The sequence below is a fragment of the Mustela lutreola genome, chromosome 5 (assembly GCF_030435805.1).
Source record: "Mustela lutreola isolate mMusLut2 chromosome 5, mMusLut2.pri, whole genome shotgun sequence".
NCBI lineage: Eukaryota > Metazoa > Chordata > Mammalia > Carnivora > Mustelidae > Mustela > Mustela lutreola.
This window is the reverse complement of record NC_081294.1, coordinates 29,647,397-29,674,399: the sequence shown is the minus strand read 5'-3', so window position 1 is coordinate 29,674,399 and position 27,003 is coordinate 29,647,397. Positions and strand designations below refer to the sequence as shown.

Genomic DNA, 27,003 nt, shown 5'->3' with positions numbered 1-27,003 from the left:
ATTGCAGGAATCCAACCCTCAAAGACTCATTTGGTACTTGGAAGCCATTTCTCACAAGTGTTCACAAATGGGTCTTGTGGCTATTTTGTGACATTCACCAGTTCCTCCTCTTTAACTCTGGCCTGAAACCCACTTACTCTGCACCCATCTTTTCTTTCTTTCTTTCTTTCTTTTTTTTAATTAGCATGGGCCCTACCACTGTCTACCTACTCTTCCTTATGTCCTCCCTCCCGACTATGGTATGGAAAGAGACATTATGTTATAAAGTCTTGTCATCTCCCCAGCATGTGTTATTCTGATCTAACACTGTCTATTTTTTCTGCAGCAACTCACTGTGAAATGTTTGTCTGTACGTGAATTATTTTCCTGCTCTTTCCTCGTCATTAACCGCATGCAGAGGCAGAAGTAGTCACAACAGATATGAACAAATTCCTCTGAGACAGAAATTCCTGAGTAAGCAACAGAAAACCCTCCAGACACAAATTGGAAGCATCTGATTCACTGAGCAGTACCTGCGGGCAGAGCCTGGGCTGAGCTGGAACTTGCTCTGGACAAATTCTGCACCGAGAACTCAGATTCCTCTAGCATAGCATCATTCGGACTCTGACTCTGGGCACCACATAGTATAAAGTGGCTCCGGATCAGATGCTATAAATTCACCAGTAGAACTGACTTCCCCTGAATAAGTAAGCATTTTTATCTTCATTATCATCTGGTTTAAATTAACATTTACTTCCAAGCATAGCGTAGCAAGCTTTGCCTTGTTATCTATGTTTCGTTCTGGTAAACTTGGGAAAACCAAAAAGATTTCCCTATTACCTTCTTCCTCTTCACTGCATTCCTGATCCCAGGTTGTGTTTTATACTGAAACTCATAAAATCAAAAGGTTATGGCACTAGCATCTCCAACTCACACTCAGAGGAAACATCATAATTTAACTGAGCATACACGAGGCCAGAACAAAACAGGGAGGGCCACCTTCGCCTCCAGTAGAATAGTTTCTCACAAATGCTATCCGGTTATTCGCTCCTACTGTACCTAAACTTACTCATAGTATGTGTGACTTACGTGAATGGCTGGTACTGACCTGGCCAGGATTCCCTCTCTACTCCTACACTGCTGACAGCCATAGCCTGACAAACACGAGTGTGTGTTAGCACTAAACACATAATACTATGGTAACACAGGACGTCGTGAGATGAACAACTTTCATCCAGAAGCTCTCTATACCACAGCAATATTATCCAAAATACCTATATCCAAATACCCAAAATGAGGGGAAAGAGGGGGGGGGATAGAAGGAGACTGGGGAAGAAGAGAGTATTACTATTATGAGCTTGATGAAGTCTGATGAAATTACCCTAATTTAAATCCTAAACAACTTCTACTAAAATCTCCAAGAGAATGCAGAGTTTATAAGACGTAGAGTTGATATTTACCTCTCTGTCATGCTTACCGACAAAGAGTATGAGATAAAGCAATGAAAGGCAGAATGGTCCTCTGAGCTATGAGACACACAAAAAATATAGGAAGATTCTGCCCAAAGACAAAAACTGAACTAATTATTAAACCATGGGACTATTTCTTAATCCAGGATGAACTTCCCAGTATTAAACCTAAGAATTCTGATGGTGCCTCATAAGATGTTAGTTGTTCCTAATAGTTCACATAGTTTTCCAGTGTGATGGAAAGCAGCCAATATACCATGGTTATGTTTTTCTTTTTCCTAAAACCTATTTAAAATATCTTATATTATAAGGTAAAATACTGGTTTGACAATTATACTGAAGTTATAATTAAAAGTATCATCAATTTTGTTTATCCTGTTAACCCAGAGTTTGTCCAATAATAAAATCTTTTTACTCTATTATCTTAGAGTAAAAATACAAAATACAAACTACAAAAACATGACTCTTGATTCTAATTATCTATTTTAAACAATGGAAACTTCTGATCCATCACCTAAGATAAAAACAGAGAGGGAGACAAACCATAAGAGACTCTTAACTATAGGGAACAACTGAGGGCTGCTGGAGCGGAGGTGGTGAGGGGATAAGGAAATTGGGGGATGGGTATTAAGGAGGGCACTTGAGTGTTATATGAGCACTGGGTGTTATATGCAACTGACAAATCACTAAATTCTACCCCTAAAATCAATAATACACTATATGTAAACTAAATTGAATTTAAATAAAAATTTTTAAAGAAAGACTTACTTTTTGAAAGCCAACTACAGGGGTGCCTAGGTGGCTCAGTCAGTTAAGCGTCTACCTTTGGCTCAGGTCATGATTCCAGGGTTCTGGGATTGAGCCCCCCACATTGCTCAGTGGGAAGTCTGCTTCTCCCTCTTCCTTTGCCTCTCCCCCACAGTTTGTTCTCTCTCTAATAAATAAATAAAATATTTTTAAAAATCAAAATAAAAAGCCAACTATAATATGAATACCAAGTGTTCTCAATGAGGTGAATTCTTGTGCACTCCCTTTACATAAAAGGGACTTCTATCCTGCAAATCCATCTGTAAATCTATCACTGTAATCTTTGTGACAACCACTCACAAAGTACCTGACTCAGTGGTTTCACATCCTGGCTATCAAGTAGCCAATCATTAAATAAATAAATTCTTTTATTTTCTTATATTTCAACTAAAGGCACAATCTTAGTTTTATAGAAGAAGACTTCTAAGTACATTTTATTCAAATTGATCTATATCATGTTGTATTTGGGGCGCCTGGGTGGCTCAGTGGATTGAGCCGCTGCCTTCAGCTCAGGTCATGATCCCAAGGTCCTGGGATGGAGCCCCGCATCGGGCTCTCTGCTCTGCGGGGATCCTGCTTCCTCCTCTCTCTGCCTGCCTCTCACTGACTTGTGATCTCTGTCTGTCAAATAAATAAATAAAATAAACCTTATATCATGTTGTATTTGTGGGCCTCTAGATCGCATTTTCTCTTTTAACTCTCTTCCCACCTCCTATGTTCCTATGTCCAGGTCCACATACTTTTGCTTTAATGGAGAACTCAGTCCAGGCACATTATTAGTACACTTAACATAATATCACAGGTATTTTCTTGAAATTTTTTATCAAAGCATTTTCTTCTGAACTATTCTTGCTTACTTATAATAATTTCTCCTAAACTTATTAATTTTTTTTTCAGAAAAATTTGAGAAATGTTGTTAAAAATAAATTATGTCTTACAAAATAACTTCTATATTAGAACTCTTGAGTATGGATAGTAATTCAACTTATTAGATGACCTTAGTATTATGAGATTTTTTTTGTTTACAACCACGTTCATGAACTTGGACATGGATACCAAGTAATAGAGAAAGAGGGAAAACTGCCTTATTTTAGGAAACCAGTATAATCTTTGTTCCAAAAACCTAATAAACAATACAACAACAAAAAGTCCCCATTTACTTGTCAATATAAAATTAAAATCCTAAATAAAATACAACTTTTGTAAATACAGCAATATATTTTTAAAGAATAGAAAGCGATCAGGGCACCTGGGAGGCTCATTCAGTTAGGCATCTGACTCCTGATTTTAGCTTAGGTCATGATCTCAGGGTTGTGAGATCGAGCCACACATGGGGCTCTGGGCTCGGTATGGAACCCACTTGAGATTCTCTCTCTCTCCTTTTCCGCATATCCCTCCCTGCTTCTCTCTCTCCACCCCCCCAAAATACAAAATGATCAGGTAGAATTTACTATAAAAAAATAAGAATGGTTTAACATTCTGATATATATTCATGTAATTCTCCGTATGAATGGGTCAGAGAGATAAAAAGCAAGATTACATCAAATATTCAACAAAAGCACTAAATTTCAACATCTGTGATAGAAATAGAATGAAATTTCTTTATTTAACAAAGATACATACCAAATCCATCATACTTAAAAAAACATATTAAAATAAAAGGTATTTAACTCGGTACACTATTTTCCTTTAGTTTTTGCTTAGGAATGGGGTGGGGAGCAGAGACCAACGCCAACCCCCAGCTGGTAAGACAGACAGGGGAAATACCGTTAGGCCTAAATATGGTCTGCCTCTGGCTATGTAAGGCCACTTGTCCAGCATAGCCAGAGTGGTTCTAGATCTCAAAAATCAAGTTGCCTCAAGGGGTGTGAGGGGTGGGGACAGGTAAAAGAGGGTAAAGACCACCTGTACTAGCAAAGGACCTCTCATCATCTTCATCACAGTCAGAAAACATAGCAGCAGCATCCCTGGGGTGCGCTACTGGAGACTCCAAGGAAGGAATTTGTCCTTCCAGTGGTGGAGAATACTGCAAGTGTTCTCAATGAGATAAATTCTTGTGCACTCCCTTTACATAAAAGGGACTTCTATCCTGCGAATCCATCTGTAAATCTATCACTGTAAACTTTGTGACAACCACTCACAAAGTGCCTGACTCAGTGGTTTCACATCCTGGCTCAACCGCTTAGAATCATGTGTCCTTAGGAAAATCATAAGCAGTTTGTTCATTTGCAACCTGTAATAACACTACTTTCTCCTCTGTGAGGAAAACATTCGACAAAGTGCTTAGCATGTATAAATTGTATTGCATGACGCTGGCACAGTGAGGGTTAGCTATTGTTAGCTATTACCATAATGTTATCTTGCAAGAGAATTTTTTTTTATAATTTCTAAAGTTTTAATCCCAGTATAGTTAACATACAGTGTTATGTTAATTTCAGGTGTAACACAGTGATTCAACAATTCCATACATCTCCTGGCGCTCACGGATGCACTCCTTAATCCCGGTCATCTATTCCACCCTTCCCCCCACCCACCTCCCCTCTGGTGATCATCACTAAAAGTCTGTTTCTGGGTTTCTCTTTCTCTTTTTTTTTTTTCCTTTGCTCGTTTGTTTTGTTTCTTAAATTCCATATGAGTGAAATCACATGGTATGTGTCTTCTTCACTTAGCATTATTCTGTCTAGCTCCATCAATGTCACTGCAAATGGCAAAATCTCATTCTTTTTATGGATGAATAATATTCCATTGTGTGTATATATATATATATATATATATATATATATATACCACCTCTTCTTTATCCATTCATTTATCAACGGACACCTGGACTGCTTCCATAATTTAACTATTATAAATATAATGTTGCTATAAACATAGGGGTACATTTACTCCTTTGAATTAGTGTTTTTGTGTTTGGGGGATAAATACTCAGTAGTACAATTACTGGATTGGACAGTTCTATTTTTAATTTTTTAAGGAAACTCCTACTGTTTTGCACAGTGGATGCACCAGTTTGCATTCCTATCAACAGTGCAGGAACCCTTCTGCACTGTATTCCTCCATATCTGCCCCAACACTTGTTTCTTGCGTTTTTGATTTTGACAGGTGTAAAGGGGTATTTCAGTGTAATTTTTTTTTTTTTTTAAAGATTTTACTTATTCAGAGAAAGAGAGGGTGTGTGCGCACAGGTGAGCAGGGGCAAGGGCAGAGGGAGAGAGAGAATCTCGAGCCAACTCCACTCTAAGCACAGAGCCCAGTTGGCAGGGCTGGATTTTATGACCTGAGCCAAAACTAAGAGTCGGATACTGAGCCCCCAAGGTGCCCCACAGTGTGGTTTTGATTTGCATTTCTCTGATGATAAGTGATGTTGAGCATCTTTTTATGTGTCTGTTGGCCATGTCTTCTGCCTATTTTTTAACTGGATTATTCATTTTTAGGTGTTAAGTTGTATAAGTTCTTTATATATTTTAGATACTAACCTTTTATTAGATCATTCATTTGCAAATATCTTCTCCCATTCAGTAGGCTGCCTTTAGTTTTGTTGATTGTTTCCAAAGCTATGCAGAAGCTTTGTATTTTCATGTAGTTCTAATAGTTTGTTTTTGCTTTTATATCCCTTGCCTCAGGAGATACACCTAGAAAAATGTTGCTAGGGTCAATGCCAAAAACATTTTTGCTTGTGCTCTCTTCTAGAATTTTTATGGTTTTAGGTCTCACGTTTAAGTCTTCAACCCACTTTGAATTTATTTTTGTGTATGGTGTAATAATGTGGTCCAGTTTCATTCTTTTGCAGGTAGCTGTCCAATTTTCCCAACGCCATTTGTTAAAGAGACTGTCTTTTTCCCATTGGATATTCCTTCCTGCTTTGTCAAAGATCAACTGACCATATAATCATGGGTTTATTCCTGGGTTTTCTACTCTGTTCCATTGATCTTTGTGTCCATTTTTGTGCCAGTGCCATATTGTTTTGAGGACTACAACTTTATAAATTAAAGTCGGAATTGTAATAACTCCAGCTTTGATTTTCTTTTTCAAGACTGCTTTGGCTCTTGGGGTCTTTCTGTGGTTCTATATAAATTTTAGAGTTATTTGTTACAGTTCTGTGAAAAATGCTGTTAGTATTTTGATAGAGATTGCATTAAATGTATAGACTGTTCCAAGTAGTCTCAACATTTTATTAATATTTGTTTTTCCAACCCATGAGCATGGAATGTTTTTCCATTTGTTTGTGTCATCTTCAGTTTCTTTCAACGATGTTTTATAGTTTTAAAGAATATAAGGCAGGGTACCTGCCTGGCTCAGTTGGTGGAGCATGTAACTCTTGATCACAGGCTTGTGAGTTCAAGTCCGACACTGGGTAAAGAGATTACTTAAAAATAAAATCGTTACGAAAAAGAAAGACTACGGGGCTTTCACCTTTTTGGTTAAGTTTATTCCTAGGTATTTTATTGTTTTTGGTGTAATTGCAAATAGGCTGCTTTCTTAATTTCTCGTTCTGTTGCTACATTATTAATGTATAGAAATGCAACAGATTTCTACACATTGATTTTGTATCCTGTGACCTTACTAAATTCATTTATCAGTTCTGGCGGATTTTTTTTGGTGGAGTCTTTAGGGTTTTCTATACACAGTATTATGCTATCTGCAAATAGTGAAAGCTTTACTTCTTCTCTACCTTTTATTTCTTCTTGTTTGTTTGATTAGCTATGGCTAGGACTTCCAGTACTATGTTGAATAAGTGATGAGAGTGGACATCCTTGCCTTGTTCCTGACTTTACAGGGAAAGTTCTCAGTTTCTCCCCATTGATTATGATATTTATTCATGGCCTTTATTATGCCAAGGTCATTGGAAAATGTTAATACCCTGTAAAGTGAGCACTCCTCTAGTTCTGATTTTCAATAATATTACAGGTCAGACTTAGGAATCTTTATTGGCTGGCCTTATAATTACATTAAAATCTTAACCCTTTATACCATAGACTACAATACCTTATATGTTCTAGTTCCTGCCTTCCTCTCCAAATTCACTTCCTGACAGCCCTACCTTTTCTATCAAACTACCAAATGTCAACAAAACCAGACTTTGTGCCTCTCCAATATGCTCTAATACATTTCCTTCTTAAGGTCTTGAATTATGCTGCCATTTTGGCCTGGAAGGCTCTCTCTGGTGGGACTACCTCCTGTGCATGGTGTAATTCTCAACTAAAAGCTCACCTCCTCAGAGGCTTTCTCTGACTACATACAATAGACACTTCTACTATCTCTCTCTCTACTCTTTTGCTTTACTTTATTTTATTCTCAACACTTATTACTACAGAAAACTGTATTAATTTATTAGTGCATCTGTACATTGTCTGTCTCCAAGCACTCCCCTCCATGAAATGTTAAGCTTCATGAAGGCAGAGACTTAGATCATATCCAGGAGTATCCAGCACACAGTGAGCACACTGTATTTGTTGATCAAACTATGTGTCTGGGCTGATGTCTCACAGCTTAGCCCATTACTAATTACTACTACGGTCAAAGTCAAAGGCCAAGACAAAGTCACTCTACCTACAAACCATTTGAATTCATTAATGGTAGATTTTTTGAAAAGGTGGTAAATTGGGGCACTTGGGAGGCTCAATCAGTTGAGCATCCAACTCTTCATTTCACCTCAGGTCATAATCTCTGGGTGGTGAAATCAGTGAGATCAAGCCCTGAATCAGGCTCCATACTCAATACAGAGCCTGTCTGAGATTCTCTCTCTCCGACTCCCTCTACCCCTTCCCCTCTGTAGGCACACACACTCTCTCTCTAAAATAAATAAATCTATAAACATACCAACAAAAAACAAAAAAAAATAAATAAAAGGTGGTAAAGAATATGTATAATTGCGATCAATGATTAAAGCCCACTGATCTTCATACAGAGGTATGGACAAAAAAAAAAAAACAATTTGTATAGTATAAAAAGAAACAAGCACATTTTCAAAAGTACAATATACTAGTATATCAGTGACTGGGCAGGAAACTAATGATTTGTTCTTTCAAAGAATGGGATAAACTACATTTTATACTCAGTAAAATGATGTCATGCATTAGAACTTTATCCAAACTGTTGTTTAAGGGATTCATGAAGTTAAACAAGTTTCTTTAAACCCTCTACAAACTATTTAAATGTTTACGGTGGATCACTAGCCTGGGAATATAACATTCAAAGGTTCTCAAACCTAACTGACTATAAAATGCGTTTCTTTAAACTACAAATTTACATATCCTGGAAATCAATTTAGGATAAGCTTCTATAGAGATGATAAAGTTATTGTATTAGCAACTATAAGAGCCTACCACTTAGTTTGATTCTTAGTAGTTTGAAGAACAAAAATTGTTTATTTGTTTGTTTCCAATTGCTTTCTTTAGCCTAAGTTTTTAACCACAATAGCCTGGCTCCTCTATTCTTTAATACTTGCTTTCTTCCAACACTTCTATCAATTTATTTATTTTCTTATTTTACTACACTGTATAAAAGCCTCTAAACCCACACTGCATAAAGGGTCTAAATAGTTGTGGGGATCTTTGTCTTTTTTTTTCTTCTCTTTTTATTTAAATGCAAATAGCCCCAGTACTCCCATATATAATACAATATTTACTTTAAATTTTGGTAATTAAGGGATGCCTGGGTGGCTCAGTCAATTAAGTGTCTGCCTTCGGCTCAGGTCAGGATCCCAGGGTCCTGGGATCCAGTCAACAATACGCTCCTTGCTCAGTGGGGAGCCCGATGCTCCCTGTGCCTGCCACTCCCACTGCTTGTACTCTCTCTCTGAGAAATAAATAAATAAACATTTAAAAAAGATAAAAATAAAACTTTGGTAATTAATTTTTAACAGTTTTGCTAATTTCTTCTTATTCCTATTTTACTTGGAATTTCTACTGGGAAAGACTAATAAATGTTATCAAATGTCAATATCATATAACATATCATGTGATTTGTAACTTTTCCTTTATCTAATAATGAGTTTCACTGAAAACTTCTGGATGGCAAAATTTCCTAACTGTAAAATATCCTTGCATTCCTAGAATAAACCTTACTCGGTCATGGGATACTATTAATTTAGGTTACCTGGTAAGTTTAATTCCTGAAGAAATCAGATACTTGATTTGCTGAAGTAAGGAATGTCACTTTAAACATACATAATTTAAGTTTTGGAAAGAAAATAAGACAAAGATGAAAAAGAAATTAGAACTGTATAATTCTATTTACCAGAAATTCTAATCAATTGTATTATCCTGTTCTAGTCATATTCTGTATGATTCTGTATAGATTCCCAAATTTTAGTTCCCTTTGGATCAAATTAATTTTTAAACTGTGGTATGGAAGTGAAATTATGTCTTTTGTCTGTTATCCTAAAGATCAACTCCAGAAAACATATATACTATCTAAGAATGTGAACAGGAATTTTGAAGGTAAATAAGGCAAATTATAAATATCAGAAAGCAAAAAGATGAGACAAAACAACAATCTTTTTAACCTAAAATACAGTTTCACCTAAATAACACAATCCATATTTTTTAATTTATAAGGTTTTCCATTGTAATTTATAATGCTATGAATAGTGCATTCTTATAACTATTCTGTCTACTAAAAATTAATCATACAATATAATAATATAGGAAAAAGCTGCTCAATAGTCCCCATAAAATTCTTGAGTCCTACGCCAACAGATACAATACAAAAAGAATCTCAATAACCATTTAAACAATGTTTTCAGTTATTATTCCTAAAAACCAATCACTTAAACAATAAACCTACATTAGGTGTTATACCTGGAAAGATATCAATCTTTACTATAAAAAGTAACGAATTATTAGTCACAACTTCAAAGTCATTTGAGTCCATTTAACACCATCAGTCTGATCCACTGAGCTTCCTAATAAACTGTACCAGAATTTATACCAACTCTCTTTTTCAATAGTTTCCATATTTATTTAAACAAACCTTATACAATCAGGTAAAATCAAAGTAAAGTTAAGAACAAGAATATGTAAATATCAGGATTCCAATATTCTATCTCCTATTTCAGTGGCAAGTTTGTTACAATTCAAATGTAGAAAATATTGAAAGATATGAATGTATTAGATGAATTAACAACTGTACTTACGCATCATTTGAGCAAGTCATAAATTCTCCCTTTATTTTGGGATGCCATGAACCAGTATGAAGCATTGCTGTATGACCCTTAAAAAATAAAAATATAGAAAAAAAGATACTTTAAAAAGATTCTTAAAAATAAATAAAATGACCAGAAACTGATATATCATATTTAAAAGTAACTGTTTATTCCTCCCAAGAGCACACTATTTTAATTACAAACATAGTATACTCTCCCAATTTTATTTCAAAATATGCTTTCTTTATTTCACTTTGTTTAATTCACTGTATAAGTTCCCTGCCCAGAAATTAACATGGCACTTATATAAAACAGGTGCTTAATAAGGAAGGAAATAGAAAGGAAATTGATGCCTCTCTTTAGGAAACAAATGGAAAAACCATAGTAAGAGAAAGATAGGCCCTTCTTTAAAGACTTTTCTCAATGGAAAATAAGAATACAAAGTATTTACAAATAATCAAGGCAAAAGCAAGAGGTTGAGGGGAAAAACCCATACTTCTTAAAAATAAGTCAACAATTTTGATTCTATATCTATAAAAAAAAGTATGTGAGAAAAGGAGAAATACCTTTAAAATGATTCAAGAAGATGAGCCTTATTAATTATAGAACATAATATAAAAATACTGTAATTAAAACAATGTAATGTTGGTATACAAACTGACACACACACCAAATCAACCACAGAGTATATACCAAACGTGAATATACACACACACCTCCCTTCCAGGTGCAAAGTCGGCTGGAGTGATTTCATGCAGTATGTTCAGATGAGGCAGAAAAGAGCCTAATACATAATAATGGCAAAATCTCTTATTCTGTAAAGGTCCGAAATAATAGATGAAGACCATCTATAGTCCAAATTGCCCACAAAACCTCTAACAGGATCTGGGTACAAACACGGACCAGAGATGTGCAGTAGGGAAGCATGAACTGAAGTAATGGGACTAGATGGGCGGTTTGAGATTCCATTTTCTTTCCTGAGCTTAAAATTGCATATTTAACTATCAACTTGCCTCTTGCATTTGCATAGACATTTCCTACATAGTAGTAGGCCAACAGGGAAATCTTGATTCTTCATGTCCACTTCATTCGCAATCGACTTCTTCCATAGTTGCTAAAACTACAAACTTGGAGATCATCCTTAAATACTCCAACAACCATAAATCCAAAACCCTCTCTCCACCTAAATTCAACTCCCTCGCTAGTCTTGTCAGTTCAACCCAAAACACATCTTAAATCTAACCACTTCTCTGCTTATTCACCTCACCATCCTTACAGGAGCCAACATTACCTCATGCCTCTATTCAGTTATTATACACTGTAACAGGCCTGAGATTTGTCTCTCCAGTTTTATTCTTGCCTCGTGTGCTCCACCTAGCAATCAATACAGTCTTTTAAAAATATCCTTGGGTGGCGCAGTCGGTTAACTATCCAACTCTTGGTTTCGGCTCAGGTCATGAGATCAAGCCTCACACTGCACTACACTCTACACTCAGCAGAGTCTGCTTAGGATTCTCTCTCCCTCTCCACCTGCCCCTGCACATACAGGGCTCACACTCTAACAACTAAATAAATCCTTAAATATATATATATATATATATATATATATATATATATATATATACACACACACACACATATTTATACACACACACACAGAAGTGTATATATGCGTATATATACATTTCTAAAAATGCCAATGCTTATTGTCCTTCACTGGTTCTCCAGCATCTTCACACAGCCTACAACAGCTCACATGTTGTAGCTCTTGCTTTCTTTACAACTACATTTATTTTATGTTTCCTCTCCCAATAGGCACTAATCTGCTGGGCTTCTTTCATCTCCTCTACAACATCCAGCTCTTTCCCCTCATCAAGGCCTCTCACATGCTTTTCCATTTGTGGGAAAGCTCTTTTTTTCCACTTTTACATGACCGACTGGCTTCTCATTCCTTCAATCTCTTATATAGTACTTATTCAAATAATACGACCTGGCCTTAATCTAAGTATATATGGCTCATTCTGTTGTTCTCCACTCAAGTATCTGTCCATTCCCTTAACTACAGTCACAATTTTTAATTCTATACTTATTAACTTTTTAGACTTCTGAAACTATTGATGTTCTGCATATTCAAAAACAAACTGAGAGGCTGAGAGGAACCTAAAATTCAACATAAGCAGAAACAAATGAATCCTACTGTATTTCAAATGAACAACAAATGCACTGAAAGAGCAAACAGAAGATAATAACCCAAGTAACTATACACTCTGTACTGGATTAAATGGTGGTCCCCCACCAAGGATCTACTTGTGTCCTCCTCACTAAAAGCCGTGAATGTGACCTGAAGTCACATTCTTAAGTCTCACTTAAAAATGAGAAGACATGGAGAAGTAAGTCAATTGGAGAAAGACAACTATCATATGATCTCCCTGATATGAGGAAGTAGAGATGCAACGTGGGAGGTTTGGGGGATAGGATTTTAGTATATGTGCTGCCGAAGAGAGCACAGTTTGGGGGATAGGAAAAGAATAAATGAAACAAGATGAGATTTGGAGGGAGACAAACCATAAGAGACTCTTACTGTCACAAAACAAGCTGAGGGTGACCAGGGGAGAGGGGGGTAGGGAGAGGGTGGTGGCGTTATGGACATTGGGGAGGGTATGTGATATGGTGAGTGCTGTTAAGTGTGTAAACCTGGCGATTCACAGACCTGTACCCCTGGGGCTAATAATACATTATGTGTTTATAAAAAAAATAAAAATATTTTTTAAAAAATAGAAAGTTAGAAAAAAAAAAAAAAAAAGAGTGAGAAGACACAAAGAAGAGAAAGCTCTGTGAAGAGAGGCAGAGAGAAAAGAGCCTGGATTATGCAGCCACAAGCCAAGGAATGCCTGGAGTCACCAGAAGCTAGGACTGGCAAGGAAGAATTCCCCTAGAGCCACTGGATGGAACATGGCTGTGCTAATATCTTGATTCCAACACTTCTGCCCTCCAAAACTGGGCAAGAATTTGTTGTTTTAAGCTACTAAGTGTGTGGTAATTTATTATGGTAGTCTTAGAAAACTAGTATAAAAAGAACAAAAGCACTAGAAAACTAGTATATAAAGACCAAAAGAGGGGCTCCTGGGCAGCTCAGTGGGTTAAGCCTCTGCTTTCAGCTCACGTCATGATCTCAGGTCCTGGGATTAGGCCCTACATGGGCTCTCTGCTCAGCAGGGATCCTGCTTCCCCATCTTTCTGCCTGCCTCTCTGCTTCCTTGTGATTTCTCTCTGTCAAATAAGGAAATAAAATTAAAAAAAAAAAAAAAAAAAAAAAAAGACCAAAAGAACTAGGGGCACCTGGGTGGCTCAATTAAGCGACTGCCTTTGGCTCAGGTCATGATCCCAGGCTCCTGGGGTGGAGCCAGGCATGGGCTCGCTGCTCAGTGGGGAGCCTGCTTCTCCATCTACCACTCCCCCTGCTTGTGTTCCCTTTCTCTCTGTGTCTCTCTCTGTCAAATAAATAAATAAAATCTTAAAAAAAAAAAAAAAAGACCAAAAGAACTATAAATAAATACTGAATTCTAGTTAATACATTTGTTTCTCTTTTGCACTGGTATGCATTAAGAATTCTGAAACTGTTTTCATTACAATGAAGAATTAGGCAAATGAAGAAATACTTTTGAGGAAATGGAAGCCAAATTTCTCCACTGGAAAAGGGAATAACAAAAGTGAAAAGAAGAAAACTAGGATGAACCCTATGGAATTTGACTGAAATCAGGGATACCAATATGAACCCACAATTTCTAATAGGTAAATATAAATATAGGTGTACATGGGTGTTAAGTTATTCTCAAGCTCTGTATACAGAGAATGGCTGGAAGCAGGGACACCCCAGCGACCCCAGCACAGAGATCCTGGATTCTATATTACATTCTCCACTAAAAGGAAATAGGGCTCCTTGAAGAAATGTTTGATTCTTGTTCATACAAGATGAACATGGAACATCTGCTTGTGCCAAAAAATAAGAAAGTGCAAAAATGACGGGGATATGTTAAAGAATAAAGGGCAGGTTGGGGGGCTTCTTCTGGGATAATTAGGGCATCAAAATAAACAATGAAAGTAATGGATTATAAATGACTGACTCAACTAGGAACTTCTGGGTATATATGAATAAATAAATAAGAGAAAGCTCCTCCTTACAATAGAATAATAAATATAAAATTAATGATGGAGTTAGAAAAATCACCATGTTGTAATCATCACAGTAATAACTGATTCACACAAGAAACATCAATGGGTGCTTAAAACTATTGGAGACAAGCTTGATAATGAACAGAGAGGGTCCTTCCCTACTCTCAAAATCTCCCTGCAAATTACTTAGTAAGTACAAAGAGAAAAATAGGAGGGAAGAGATCTGGTATTACACTACCCTAAACAAGTGATCAAACTAATGTTACCAATACTGGGATGCACTGGTATCATGTATTCCTGATATGAGGATGTAGGAACACAAGACTGTTTCTGTGACAGACTTTCTAAAAATGCATACCCAAACTCTAATGATGAGGAAAAATAGGCAGAATCAAATCCTGCCATCTGTTGCTACATATTTACAGCCTCTACATATTTATAAAATAAATGGCTTATAGTCTTCATATATATCAAAGATTCTTTTTTTTTTTTTTTTTTTTAAAGGCAGAGGAACTACTCCCAATTAAGAAACAAAAAGGCGGGCGCCTGGGTGGCTCAGTGGGTTAAGCCGCTGCCTTCGGCTCAGGTCATGATCTCAGGGTCCTGGGATCGAGTCCCGCATCAGGCTCTCTGCTCAGCTGGGAGCCTGCTTCCTCTCTGCCTGCCTCTCTGCCTGCTTATGATCTCTCTCTGTCAAATAAATAAATAAAATCTTTTAAAAATAAATAAATAAATAAATAAAAAGGCATGGGCACCTGGGTGGCTCAGTCATGCATCTGCCTTCTCAGGTCATGATCTCAGGGTCCTGGGATCAAGACCCACATCAGGCTCCCTGCTCAGCGGGGAGCCTGCCCTCTCCCTCTCCCCCTGCCCTACTCCCACTCTCGTGCTTGCTCTCTCACTCTCCCCTCTTTAAATAAATAAATATTTTTTAAAAAAATATTTAAAAAAAAAATTTTTTTTAATTTTTTAAATATTTTAAAAAAATATATTTTTAAAAAATGACTACTAAACAAGTAGGAATATAATTATAAAGAGATTATGGGGGATGCCTGGGTAGCTCAGTTGGTTAAGCAGCCCTTCAGCTCAGGTCATGATTCCAGGGTCCTGGGTTCAAGCCCCGCATCAGGCTCCCTGCTCAGCAGACAGCCTGCTTCTCTCTCTTTCCCTCTGCCTGCAGCTCTGCTTTCTTGTGCTCTCTCTCTCTCCCTCTGTCAAATAAATAAATAAAATCTTTTTAAAAAACTGTTTATAAAGGAGATTGTTGAGACAAATGTGGACTATGGATTAGATAATAGTATTTTATCAAGATTAAATTCATGGTTATATAAAAAATATATAATGTTATTAGGAAAACAACACTGAAGAATTTAGGAGTAAAGAGCAAGATGATTGCAATTTATTTCAAAGGTTGGGGACTAGTAAAACATACACACATAATTCATATATATGTGCATAGACATATGTGAGTGAGTGGAGGGATATATAAGTAGGAGGAACAGAGTTTGTATTAGTTCCTGAAGGAAGCGAGAGAAGACAAAGCAATCGGGCAAAATGTTAGCAACTGATGAATCCAGAAAAGGGGCATAAGGAAGTTCTATATGGTATTCTTGTAACTTTTCTGTAAAGTTGAAATTATATCAAAATAAACCTTAAAAAAATATTCTGGCTGCTCTGTGAAGAAAATCCTGTTGCAAAGTCAAGACAGGAATTAAGAAGACAGTGATGTGGTCCATGGGAACACTGACAGTGGCCGGGACTAGGGCACAGCAGTTAAGGATTCAGAGGTAAGAAGATGTGGGAGGCATTTTAAAGAGACAGACATCAGGTTTCCCTAATGAACTGGATCTGGGCAACCACAGAAGAAAGCAAAGTTTGTGAACTAAGCAACTGTGTTGTATAAATGGTGACTATACAAATACCATGTCATTTTCTCTACCCATGGAGAACCTGAACTCTCTTTTGTATTTAGGAAATTCCACCCGCAAAATGACTCTTGGGGTAGAAGACAGAGACTACCTCTCACTGAAGAGGGAAAGTCAGGTGCTAATTTTGCCAGCCTCCCTTATAGATATGATACAAGAATGCAATCCAGATCCAGCCATTACATTCCCTGGAGCTGTAACTCATGGACAATGGAATGCTAGCTTGCCATGTTAGTCCATTTAGGCCACTATAACAAAAATACCATAAACTGAGTGGCTTATAAGCCATAAACATACTTCTGGAAGCTGGGAAGTTGTAGATCAAGGTGCCAGCAGATTTAGTGTCTCAACTTCCTAGTTCACAGAGGCTGTCTTTTTGATGTAACCTCACATGGTGAAGGGGTAAGAAAGCTTTCTTGGGCTCTTTGCACAGAGCACTAATCCCATTCATGAGAGCTCCACGTTAATGACCTAATCACCTCCTATAACCACCACATTGGGGGTTATGATTTCAGAATATGAATTCTGGAGAATATTCAGACCATAGCAGTCTCCTTAAGGGTAACAGTACCACACCTCCTGCAAGACAAAACTCCCTGCTCTTAAGAGGTCATGGTACTCTGTGATATCCAATTTTTGGCAATGACCTCCACAGTTTTATCAGAAAACTAAGTTTACTTAGTTTAGCATGGTCTGGGGCATTGTTCCTACATTTCAAAACAAGAGTGATTCACTAGACTTCTAGTATTCTTATTATGCATAAGTCAAGTAGAGTCAGTTTTGCTTCACAAAACCAAGAACAGGTACTGAAATCCTAGCTCATAATTTTGATCCAAGAATTAGAGTGAATTAAAATATATTTTACAGGAGATTCCAATTTCACTCATGATGGAATACACACATTCTACCCCATCTCTCCATTTAATCACAACAAAAAATTCTGAACAAAATAAAGAAGGTAAGGGGTGTCTGGGTGGCTCAGTCACTTAAGTGTCTGACTCTTGATCTCAGTTCAAGTCTTGATCAGGGTTTTGAGTTCAAGTCCCATACTAGACTTCACACTGGGCATGGAGCCTACATTTAATGAGAAGGGAGGGGAGGGGAGGGCGAAACTACCAGAAGACAATGAATAGTGAATAAAAGCAAGCAAAAAGGATACAGAACCCAGGTCTTAAAGAGCAGTTGGGGGATGGTTTCTGATTTCTGTATTTCTGGACTTAGGCTCTGGGGCAGTCCACAATGAACAACTGAGAGCAAGAGCGGACAGAAAGTTCCAAAAATTTTCTCTCTCCAAGGCACAGGGTGGCAGATGGGTGATGAAGGGTCTGTGGGATGAAGCTCTTGTGATCTGACCTACCCTATGCCAGCCATGCACAAGCAACAAAGCTGCAAGTCTCCCCTCAGTGCTGGCACCGGAAATGGAAGTCCTTACAAGTCAAAGAGCTATCAATCTCCTGCTCTTCCTACCAGGCAAGTGCTGGCTCTGGAGTGGCACTTCTCGTCTTCCCAACCAGCAGCAGTGGTCCTGTGAGGCCTAAAGCAGGTGAGTGCCAGCAACAAACAGCAGTTGTCCTCTCAGTAACAAAAACAGCCCTGCAGAGAGGATACTTGCTGGCTCTCCTGACCCCCATACCAGGAAAGAACCAGCAACAAAGAGGCATGGTGCCTACTCCCCGGAACCACAAGCAACATTAACAGCCCTGTGTGTCAGAGCACTTATGGCACTCTGTGTTAACTTGGCCATAACTAAACAAAGCAGATCACCAAACAACATACATAGAATAGAACCCTCCTGATACTCTATGCTTTACATCTGTGGGTAGAGAAATTTTTATTTTTCCACCCCACTCCAGCTTTGCCTACAGGCATAAGCTACATTTATGAGAACTGCTACATTGCATAAAAATATTTTCTAGCAAGAATATCAGAACAGAAAGCCCCTGCAAGAGAGTAAAGGGAAAATCATAGGGTGAAGGGGTAAGAAAGCTGGAGAAAAAATACCCTTTATATCTGTATACCTGCACTCACTCCTGAGGTGCCCTATGTGAAACCTACCAGAATCGACCAGAGAAAAGCAATGAGAACTGAAGATGGTGTGGCCCACCAGCCAGGGTCCACACAGGTCCCTGGGTAACACATACAAATCAGAATAGCATACAAATGTTTTGTAAATGAATACTGCAAGGAAAAACAGCTCACAGGAAGTAGATCAGGATTTACAGTCTAAAACTAATCGGGTTGACTCTCAGCTAAAAAAGAAACCACACACTCAGACAAACAAACAAAACAAAACAAAAACCCAGCATTCTCCAGAAGTTTTAGATAGGACTAAGAATATCATAACACAATATTCAAAATGTCAGAGATGCAATCCAAAAATAATCATACAAAGAAACGGGAAAACCTAACCAGCTCCCAAGAAATAAGATAAAAGATGCCAACCACAGAATGATCCAAATGTTCTAATAATCAGAAAAAGACTTAAAATCAGTGTTTATGGCCATGATACATAAATGGAAAGCTAACACTTTTGAAACAAATGCAAAATAGAAGTGCTCAGCAAAGAAAAACAAACTATTAAAAAAGGGATATCTGGTTATATTGAAAAATATAATAATGGAACTAAAAAATTCACTGGAAGGGCCCAATAGTAGAATGGATATATCAGAGGAAAGAGTCAATGAACCTGAAGGCAGATCAATAGAAATAATTCAGTCTAAATAGGAAAAAATGAGAAGAATCACAAAGAGCTACGAGACAATTATTAAAAAAAAAAATTGGTACTCATGTTATATAAGATTTAGGAGAAGAGAGACAGGTGCAGACAAATATTTGAAGAAATAACAGCTAAAAATTTCCCAAACATGGTGAAGGAGGTAAATTTACAGATCCAAGAAACTCAGAGACTGCCAAACATGGTGAACTAATTAAAACAAAAATAATAAAATAAAAATCTTTAAAGCCTATACCTAGACACATATTAAACCATTAAAAGCCAAAGATTTAAAAAAATCCTAAAAGCAAATATAAAAAAAGACACATTACATAATGATAACAAATACTTGAATTACTACAGAATACTCATCAAAAATAAAGCCAGAAGATGGTAGACCACTATTTTTTAAGGGTTGAAAGAAAAATACTGCTATGTTAAATGTACAGAAAATGTACTTTAGAAATAAAGGTGAAATAAATACACTATAAGATGAAAGAAAACTGACGCCAACGACTTGTTTTCAAAGAAATGTTACAGAAATAGAAAAAAATGATAATCTATTTCATATGGAAATTCAAATAGCCAAGAAAATTCAAAAATTCTTTTATTTAAAGAATACTTATAATAAAACTGGACACCTATCTCACATCATACACAAAAATTAACTCCAAATGGAATCCAGATCTGAATGTAAGGGCTAAAACTATAAAACTCTTAGAAGAAAACAAAGGCACAAGTCATGAGCTTAGGTTAGTCAATGGCATTAAAGGCACAAAACAAAGGAAAAAATTAAATTGAGCTTCACCAAAATTTAAAACTTTTGTGCTTTAAAGGAAACCATCAAGAACATGAAAAGACAACCCAAAGAATGGGATAAAATATGTGCAAATCATATATCTCATAAAGGACTAATAATCCAGAATATACAAAGTATTAGAACTCAATGATAAAAAAAAACCCAATAACTCAATTTTAAAACATGCAAGGCTCTGAATAGACATTTCTCTAAAAAAAACATTTACAAATGGCTAATATATACACCAACATAATTAAGCATCAAAGAAACATAAATTAAAATCACAGAGACACCACTTCACACCCTCTGAAATGGTTATCATTAAAAACAAACAACAAAAACAACAAAATGAGGACATCACAAGTGTTAACAAGGATATATAAAAACTGGAACCCTCATACACTATTGGTGGGTATGTAAAATGTTACAAACACTTTGGAAAACCATCTATCAGTCCCTCAAAATGTTAACACAGAGTTACCATAGGACCCAGAAATCCCACTCCTAAGTAAACATCTAAGAGAAATGACAATATATCTCCACACAAAAACTTGTACATGAATGTTCATAGTAGCATTATTCAAAATAGTAAAAAAAAGTGTGAGCAGCACAAATGCCCATCAACTGAAGAAGAGATAAATGTGTTCTATCTATACAACAGAATATTATTTTTGCAATGAACAGGAATTAAATGTTGATACATGCCACAACATGGATTTTAAAAAACATTCTGCTAAGTGAAAGGTCCACATATCATATGATTCCATTTACATGAAATATCCAGAATAGGCAAATCTATAGAGATGGAAACAGATTAGTAGTTGCATAGGACTTTGTGGAGTGGTAGAGTTGAGGATGATGGCTAAAGGACAGGGAGTATTTTGTTTTTAACAGACTACTTTTTAGGACAGTTTGAGGTTCACAGCAATATTGAGAGGAAGATACAGAGATTTACCATATATCCCTTGTACCCAACATGCATAGCTTCTCCCTATTATCAATAACCCCCATTGCAGTTGTACATTTGTTAATATTGATAAACCTACACTGACACATCATCATCATCCAAACTCCACAACTTACATTAGGATTTTCTCTTGATATTGTACATTTTATGGTTATGAACAATTTATAATGACACGTATACATCATTACAATATCATACAGACAAGTCTTATTGTCTTAAAAATCCTCTGTGCTCTGCCTAATCATCACTCCCTGGCCCCTTCCCTCCTGACTATCTCCAGTAGTTTCTTTTGGGGAGGATAAAAAATGTTCTAAAAGTGACTGTGATGATGGCTGCACACTCCATGAATATGCTAAAAACTACTGAATATACTAAGAGCCACTGAACACACACATTAAGTGGGTGAATTTCATGGTATATATATTCTTCTCAAAATTAAAAATTAAAAAAGAAAATCTAAAATAAGTTCTCCAAGTGATAGGGGAAGGGTAACAAAGAGAAACCTGGAATACAAGCAATGAAGGGACAACAAAAGAAAAGGTAAATATCTGAATAAATAGAACAATATTTTTCACCTTAACTTGTTGAAAGCAAAAATTATCATCATTGCCTGATGGGATTTTTCTTAAGATCTTATTTATTTATTTGACAGAGAGAGAGAGAGCAAGAGAGGGAATACATGCAAGGGGAGTGGAAGAGGAAGAAGCAGGCCTTCCCCCTGAACAGGGAGCCCAAACAGGGCTTTATCCCAGGTCCCTGGGATCATGACCCAAGTGGAAGGCAGACACTTAACAACCGAGCCACCCAGGTGCCCTTAACTGATTGGATTTTCAATGCATGTAAATGTAACACATATAACAACGCCATCAGAATTGGCAAAAGAGCCTATGTGGTTGCACAATTCCTATTTTTTACTTGAAATGATAAAATATTAATTCTAAGTAGATTATATAAAATTTAAAATATATTTTTATAGTTCCCTAAAGCCACCACTTAAAAAACTATACAAAGAGACATAATTAAAATCTGACAGGTAAATAAAAATGAAATTCTAAAAATAGTCAGATTAATTTAAAAGAAATCAGAAAAAAAATTTTTTTAAATAAAAGAAATCAGGAAAGATGAAGCAGAGAACAAAGAACAGAAAGAAGCAAAAATAATGAAATGGTAGAATTAAATCTAACCATATCAATAATTACATTAAACTTAAATGAGCTAAATACACCAATTAAAAGACAATGATTACCATTACACATTAAAAAGCAAGATCCAACAATACACTTCTTTCAAGAATCCAACATGAAATATAATGATACAGAAAGGTTAAAAATAAAGAACTGAAAAAGATGTAACAAGCACCTTGACTCAGAGCCTTGAACAGAATAGCCTTTACAGCTCTTCTTTCTGTATGGCTCCTTCTCAGATATCCACGTGGCTGGCTCTCTCGTGGATCCATCATCCAGGTCTCAGCCTGAATGCCACCCCCTCAGAGAGGCCACCTGACTACTCTATCTACAAGCCCCTAGTCACTCTCCATCCCCTAAACTGGCTTCATTTTAATTCATAACACTTACTACTCCCTGATTTTGTGATATATATTTTTGCATATTTTCAAAGTCTCCCCACTGGCATATAGATTTCATGAGGGCTTTATTTAGCAGACAGTCAATTAAAGCTGTTGAATAAATGAATGTAGAAAAAAATACACCAAGCAAACAATGATTTTTTAAAACTTGAGTGACTATATTAATATCACATAAAGTTGACATTGGAAGAAGAAAAATCACAAGAGATAAGGAGGGACATTATATAATGATAAAAGGATCAATTCACCAGACATAGTAATTATAAGTGTGTATATGCACCTATGGGGCTCCTGGATGGCTCAGATGGTTAGGCATTCAACTCTTGATTTCAGTTTAAGTCATGATCTCAGAGTCATGAGGGCCCTGAACTAGGCTCTGTGCTCAGCATGGAATCTGCTTGAGATTATCTCCATCTTCTTCTGACCCTCCCCCCACTTGTGCACTCTCTAAATAAATAAAATATTTTTTTGCAAATCTCTATGATTAGACCATCTAGCTTAAAATATTAGGAATTAGAAAACTACAAAAAGCAAGCAAAAGGAAAGAAAGAACAGAAATCAATGTTAAAAATAAAACTACAGCAGAGAAATAGAAATGAATGAGCTAAACTAAACTTCTAGCCAGACTAAGAAAAAAGGGAAGACATAAATTGCCAACAAAAGGAAAAAATATATGAGCAATGACCCTAAAGAAATATTACTAAAAATTCTATGTAAATGAATTTGCTAATTTAGAGGAAATGGACCAATTCCATGAAAGTCATAAACTATCAGAACTCAACCCAAGAACAAAGAAATAACATGGATAGTTCTATATTTATTAAATAAATAGAATTCATAGCTTAAATTTTTTGGAAAAAAGGGAAAAGAAAACCCCAGGCTACACTGGCAAATTCTACAAGGCATTTTTTTAAAAGATTTTATTTATTTATTTGACAGAGAGAGATTACAAGTAGGCAGAGAGGCAGGCAGAGAGAGGAAGGGAAGCAGGCTCCCCATTGAGCGAGAGCCCCATGCCGGGCTCGATCCCAGGACCCTGAGATCATGACCTGAGCCGAAGGCAGAGGCTTTAACCCACTGAGCCACCCAGGTGCCCCTCTACTAGGCATTTTTAAGTGATACCATTTATAATGGCTTAAAAAATGAAATTTTTAGGTATAAATTAAATACAAACTTAATGAAATCCATTAAGGAGCTCTATGCTAAAAACTATAAAGCCTAAATAAAGAAAGACCTAAAGAAATGAGAGATACATTGCTATTGATGGAACTGAAAGACTCCATATAGTTAAGGTATAATATAATTCTCTCTAAATGACCTTTAACTTTTGAAAAAAAAAAAAATTTGTAGTTTTGTTTTTTGTTTTGTTTTTTTTTCCCCAGAGAGAAAGAGAGAGAGTAAGCACTCGAACAGGCAGTCGGGGGAAGGCAGAGGGGAAGAGAAAGAATCTTAAGCACATTTCACACCCAGGACAGAGCCCAACAAGGGACTTGATCCCACTACCATCAGTTCATGATGTGAGCTGAAATCAAGAGTCAGACATTTAACTGATGGACCCAACCAGGCTCCTCTCCAAATAATATTTAGATTCAAAATAATTTCAAACAAAATCCTAGCAGGATTCTTCATATGTATAGACAGGATAATTCTAAAATGTCTGTGAAAAAGTAAAGAAACTAAAAGGGCCCAATATCAAAACTACAATGCGATATCACCTCAAAACTGTCAGAATGGCTAAAATCAACAACACAAGAAACAACAGGTATTGGTGATGATGAGGACAAAAAAAAAAAACCCTTGTGCACTATTGGTGGGAGTGCAAACTGGTGCAGCCACTCTGGAAAACAGTACGGAGGTTGTCAGAAGGTTAAAAATAGAACTACCCTATGATCCAGCAATCATATTACTGGGTATTTATCCAAAGAATACAAAAATACTAATTCAAAGGACTATGCTTCCCTATGTTTACAGCAGCACTATTTACAATAGCCAAATTGTGGAAGCAGTGCAAGTGTACTGATGAATGTATCAATGTGTTGATGAACGGATAAAGAAGAGATTGATATATATATATGTGTGTATACATATATATAATATTCCATTATATCTATGTACATATAATGGAATATTATGCGGCCATAAAAAAGAATGAAATCGGGATGCCTGGGTGGCTCAGTTGGTTAAGCAGCTGCCTTCAGCTCAGGTCATGATCCCAGTGTCCTGGGATCGAGTCCCACATCGGACTCCTTGCTCGGCAGGGAGCCTGCTTCTCCCTCTATCTCCGCCTGCCAGAGCTCGCTCTCGCTCCCTCTCTCTCTCTGACAAATAAATAAAATCTTAAAAAAAAAAAAAAGAATGAAATCTTGCCATATGTAAGGACACAGATGTAGCTAGACAGTATAATGCTAAGTGAAATAAACCAGTCAAAGAAAGACAAATACCTTATGATTTCACTTTTATGTAGAATTTAAGAAATGAAGCAAATGAGCAAAGGAGAAGAAAGAGAGAGAATGAGAAACCAAGAAACAGATCTTAATTACAGACAACAAATTGATGGTTACCAGAGGGAAGGCAGTTGAGGGATGGGTGAAACAGGTGATAGGGATTAAGGAGTACACTTGTCCTAATGAGCACCAGGAGATGTATGCAAGTGATGAATCACTACATTGTACACCCAAAACTATATATTCGAACCCAGCCAAAAGGCCCAGAAGCGATACACCTGCAACTATATAACAATGTATGTAAACTGTAATTAAAATAAAAACTTTTTTTAAAAAGAAACTAAAATAGCCCAAACAATTTGAGACAAAGAACAGAGTTGGAGCACACCATCAAATTTTTAAAAATTTTTAAAAAGACTTTATTTATTTATTAGAAAGACAGAAAGACAGAGAGAATGAGCAGGGGGTAGGGGCACAGGAAGAGGGACAAGCAGGCTTTCTGCTGAGCAGGGAGCCCAACCAGGGACTCAAACCCAGGACCCTGGGATCATGATCTGAGCCAAAGGCAGATGCTTAACCCCCCAGGCACCCAAACACACCACTAAATTTTAGCATATACTAAAAAGGTGCAATAATCAAGGCAGTATGGTATTAGTGAAAGGATATACAAATAGCTATGGAACAGGACAGAGAGCCTCAAAGCAGAGAGCCTAGACAGTCTTGACTTCCTCAGTTCTGGAGACTCTTCCACGCCTGCTGTACTCTCCTCTGCCCAACTGAGCTCCATCTCCACAGACATCTCTGCCAGGGTCCAGTAATCTAATGCGTAGTCTGCTAACATCCCAGTCAGTTCCCATTTACTATTTTCCTCTCCCACCCCCAGACTCAGGGACTCTACAAATGGACAGTGCTCAGTCTAGTCCTGGAGAACCTCACTTCTAGTACTTCGTCCGAGCAGCAGCCCAGCAACTCCCCAAGACATGAATTCAGGTCCTAAAGGCAAGCGCCAGAAAACTGGGTTTTTTTTTACTGATATTTGTTGATTGGAGTTGAAATAAGCATCTTGGAATATAAGGGATATTTTTAAGAGAACCAACAGAAAATGACCAAAAGATCAAAAGGACATGTGGGCACCTTAGCTGCTGAGTACCTAGAATATTGAACACAAGTAGGTTAAACTGTAAAAAATCTAAAAGACTGTGAATGTTGTCTCTTGTTTGTAAGATAGGAGCATGACAAAACCAATGGGAATGTTAAGTACCCTTGTGTTAAAACAGTGACCAAAATTAGTCATAACAAAAATCAAGTTCAACTAAGGATTCTTAAATGGATCCAAACGGATTTAGTACTGTGGCTAACATTAGCGGAAAAAATTTTAAAGTGACACCTATTAGAGAATAGCCAGTGACTAAAACAGTTTTTCCTCAAACAAACCAGTTTTTCTCTCTTTCTCCCTTATCTAAACATAGGCACTCCTGAAAAGAAAAAAAAAAAAAAAAAAAAAAAAACCTTCCTTTATTTAACAGACTTCACTAGAAATAGCCTAGAAGAATTAAGCACCCATTTGTTTCTCAAAAATGTTATACTTTCCCTAAAGACAGGACATTACTGAACCATGATCAATTTTGGTTTCCTCTAAACACACACACAGAGACGGGGTGTGGCGCAACACTTGCTGATTTGTACTGATCTGTACACACTCTTGCAGCTGCCGCACGACAGAAACTGTTAACAGCTGCTCTGCAGTACCATGTGTGGCCCCTGAACAAGGTGAGGCTCTGTGACCCACCAATATGGAAGTGTCCAAGTCTTTGGCACCGTGAGCCAACTAACAGGGGCAACGCACAGGATAAGAGGAAATGTAGCGGAGAACATAGTGTGAACGTTGATCCAAAAGGTCCTCTTAACCGGAGTCCAATCTTTGGCTGTTAGGAATCATAGAAGCTCCTAGAATTGTCAGCAAAGTTTTGCGTGCATACATTTTGCTGCAGAA

The 27,003-nt window shown here is 36.9% G+C and overlaps 1 protein-coding gene across 2 annotated transcripts in view; it reads right to left on the bottom strand.

The window, feature by feature from the left end:
• The window catches only part of WDR70 (WD repeat domain 70), a 293,941-nt gene that overhangs the window by 170,518 nt on the left and 96,420 nt on the right, over positions 1-27,003 (bottom strand). For both annotated transcript variants that reach the window (XM_059173825.1, XM_059173827.1), the window contains one exon: positions 10,396-10,472. In XM_059173825.1, coding sequence (XP_059029808.1) covers positions 10,396-10,472 — 77 coding nt within the window. The remainder of the gene's footprint in view (positions 1-10,395; positions 10,473-27,003) is intronic.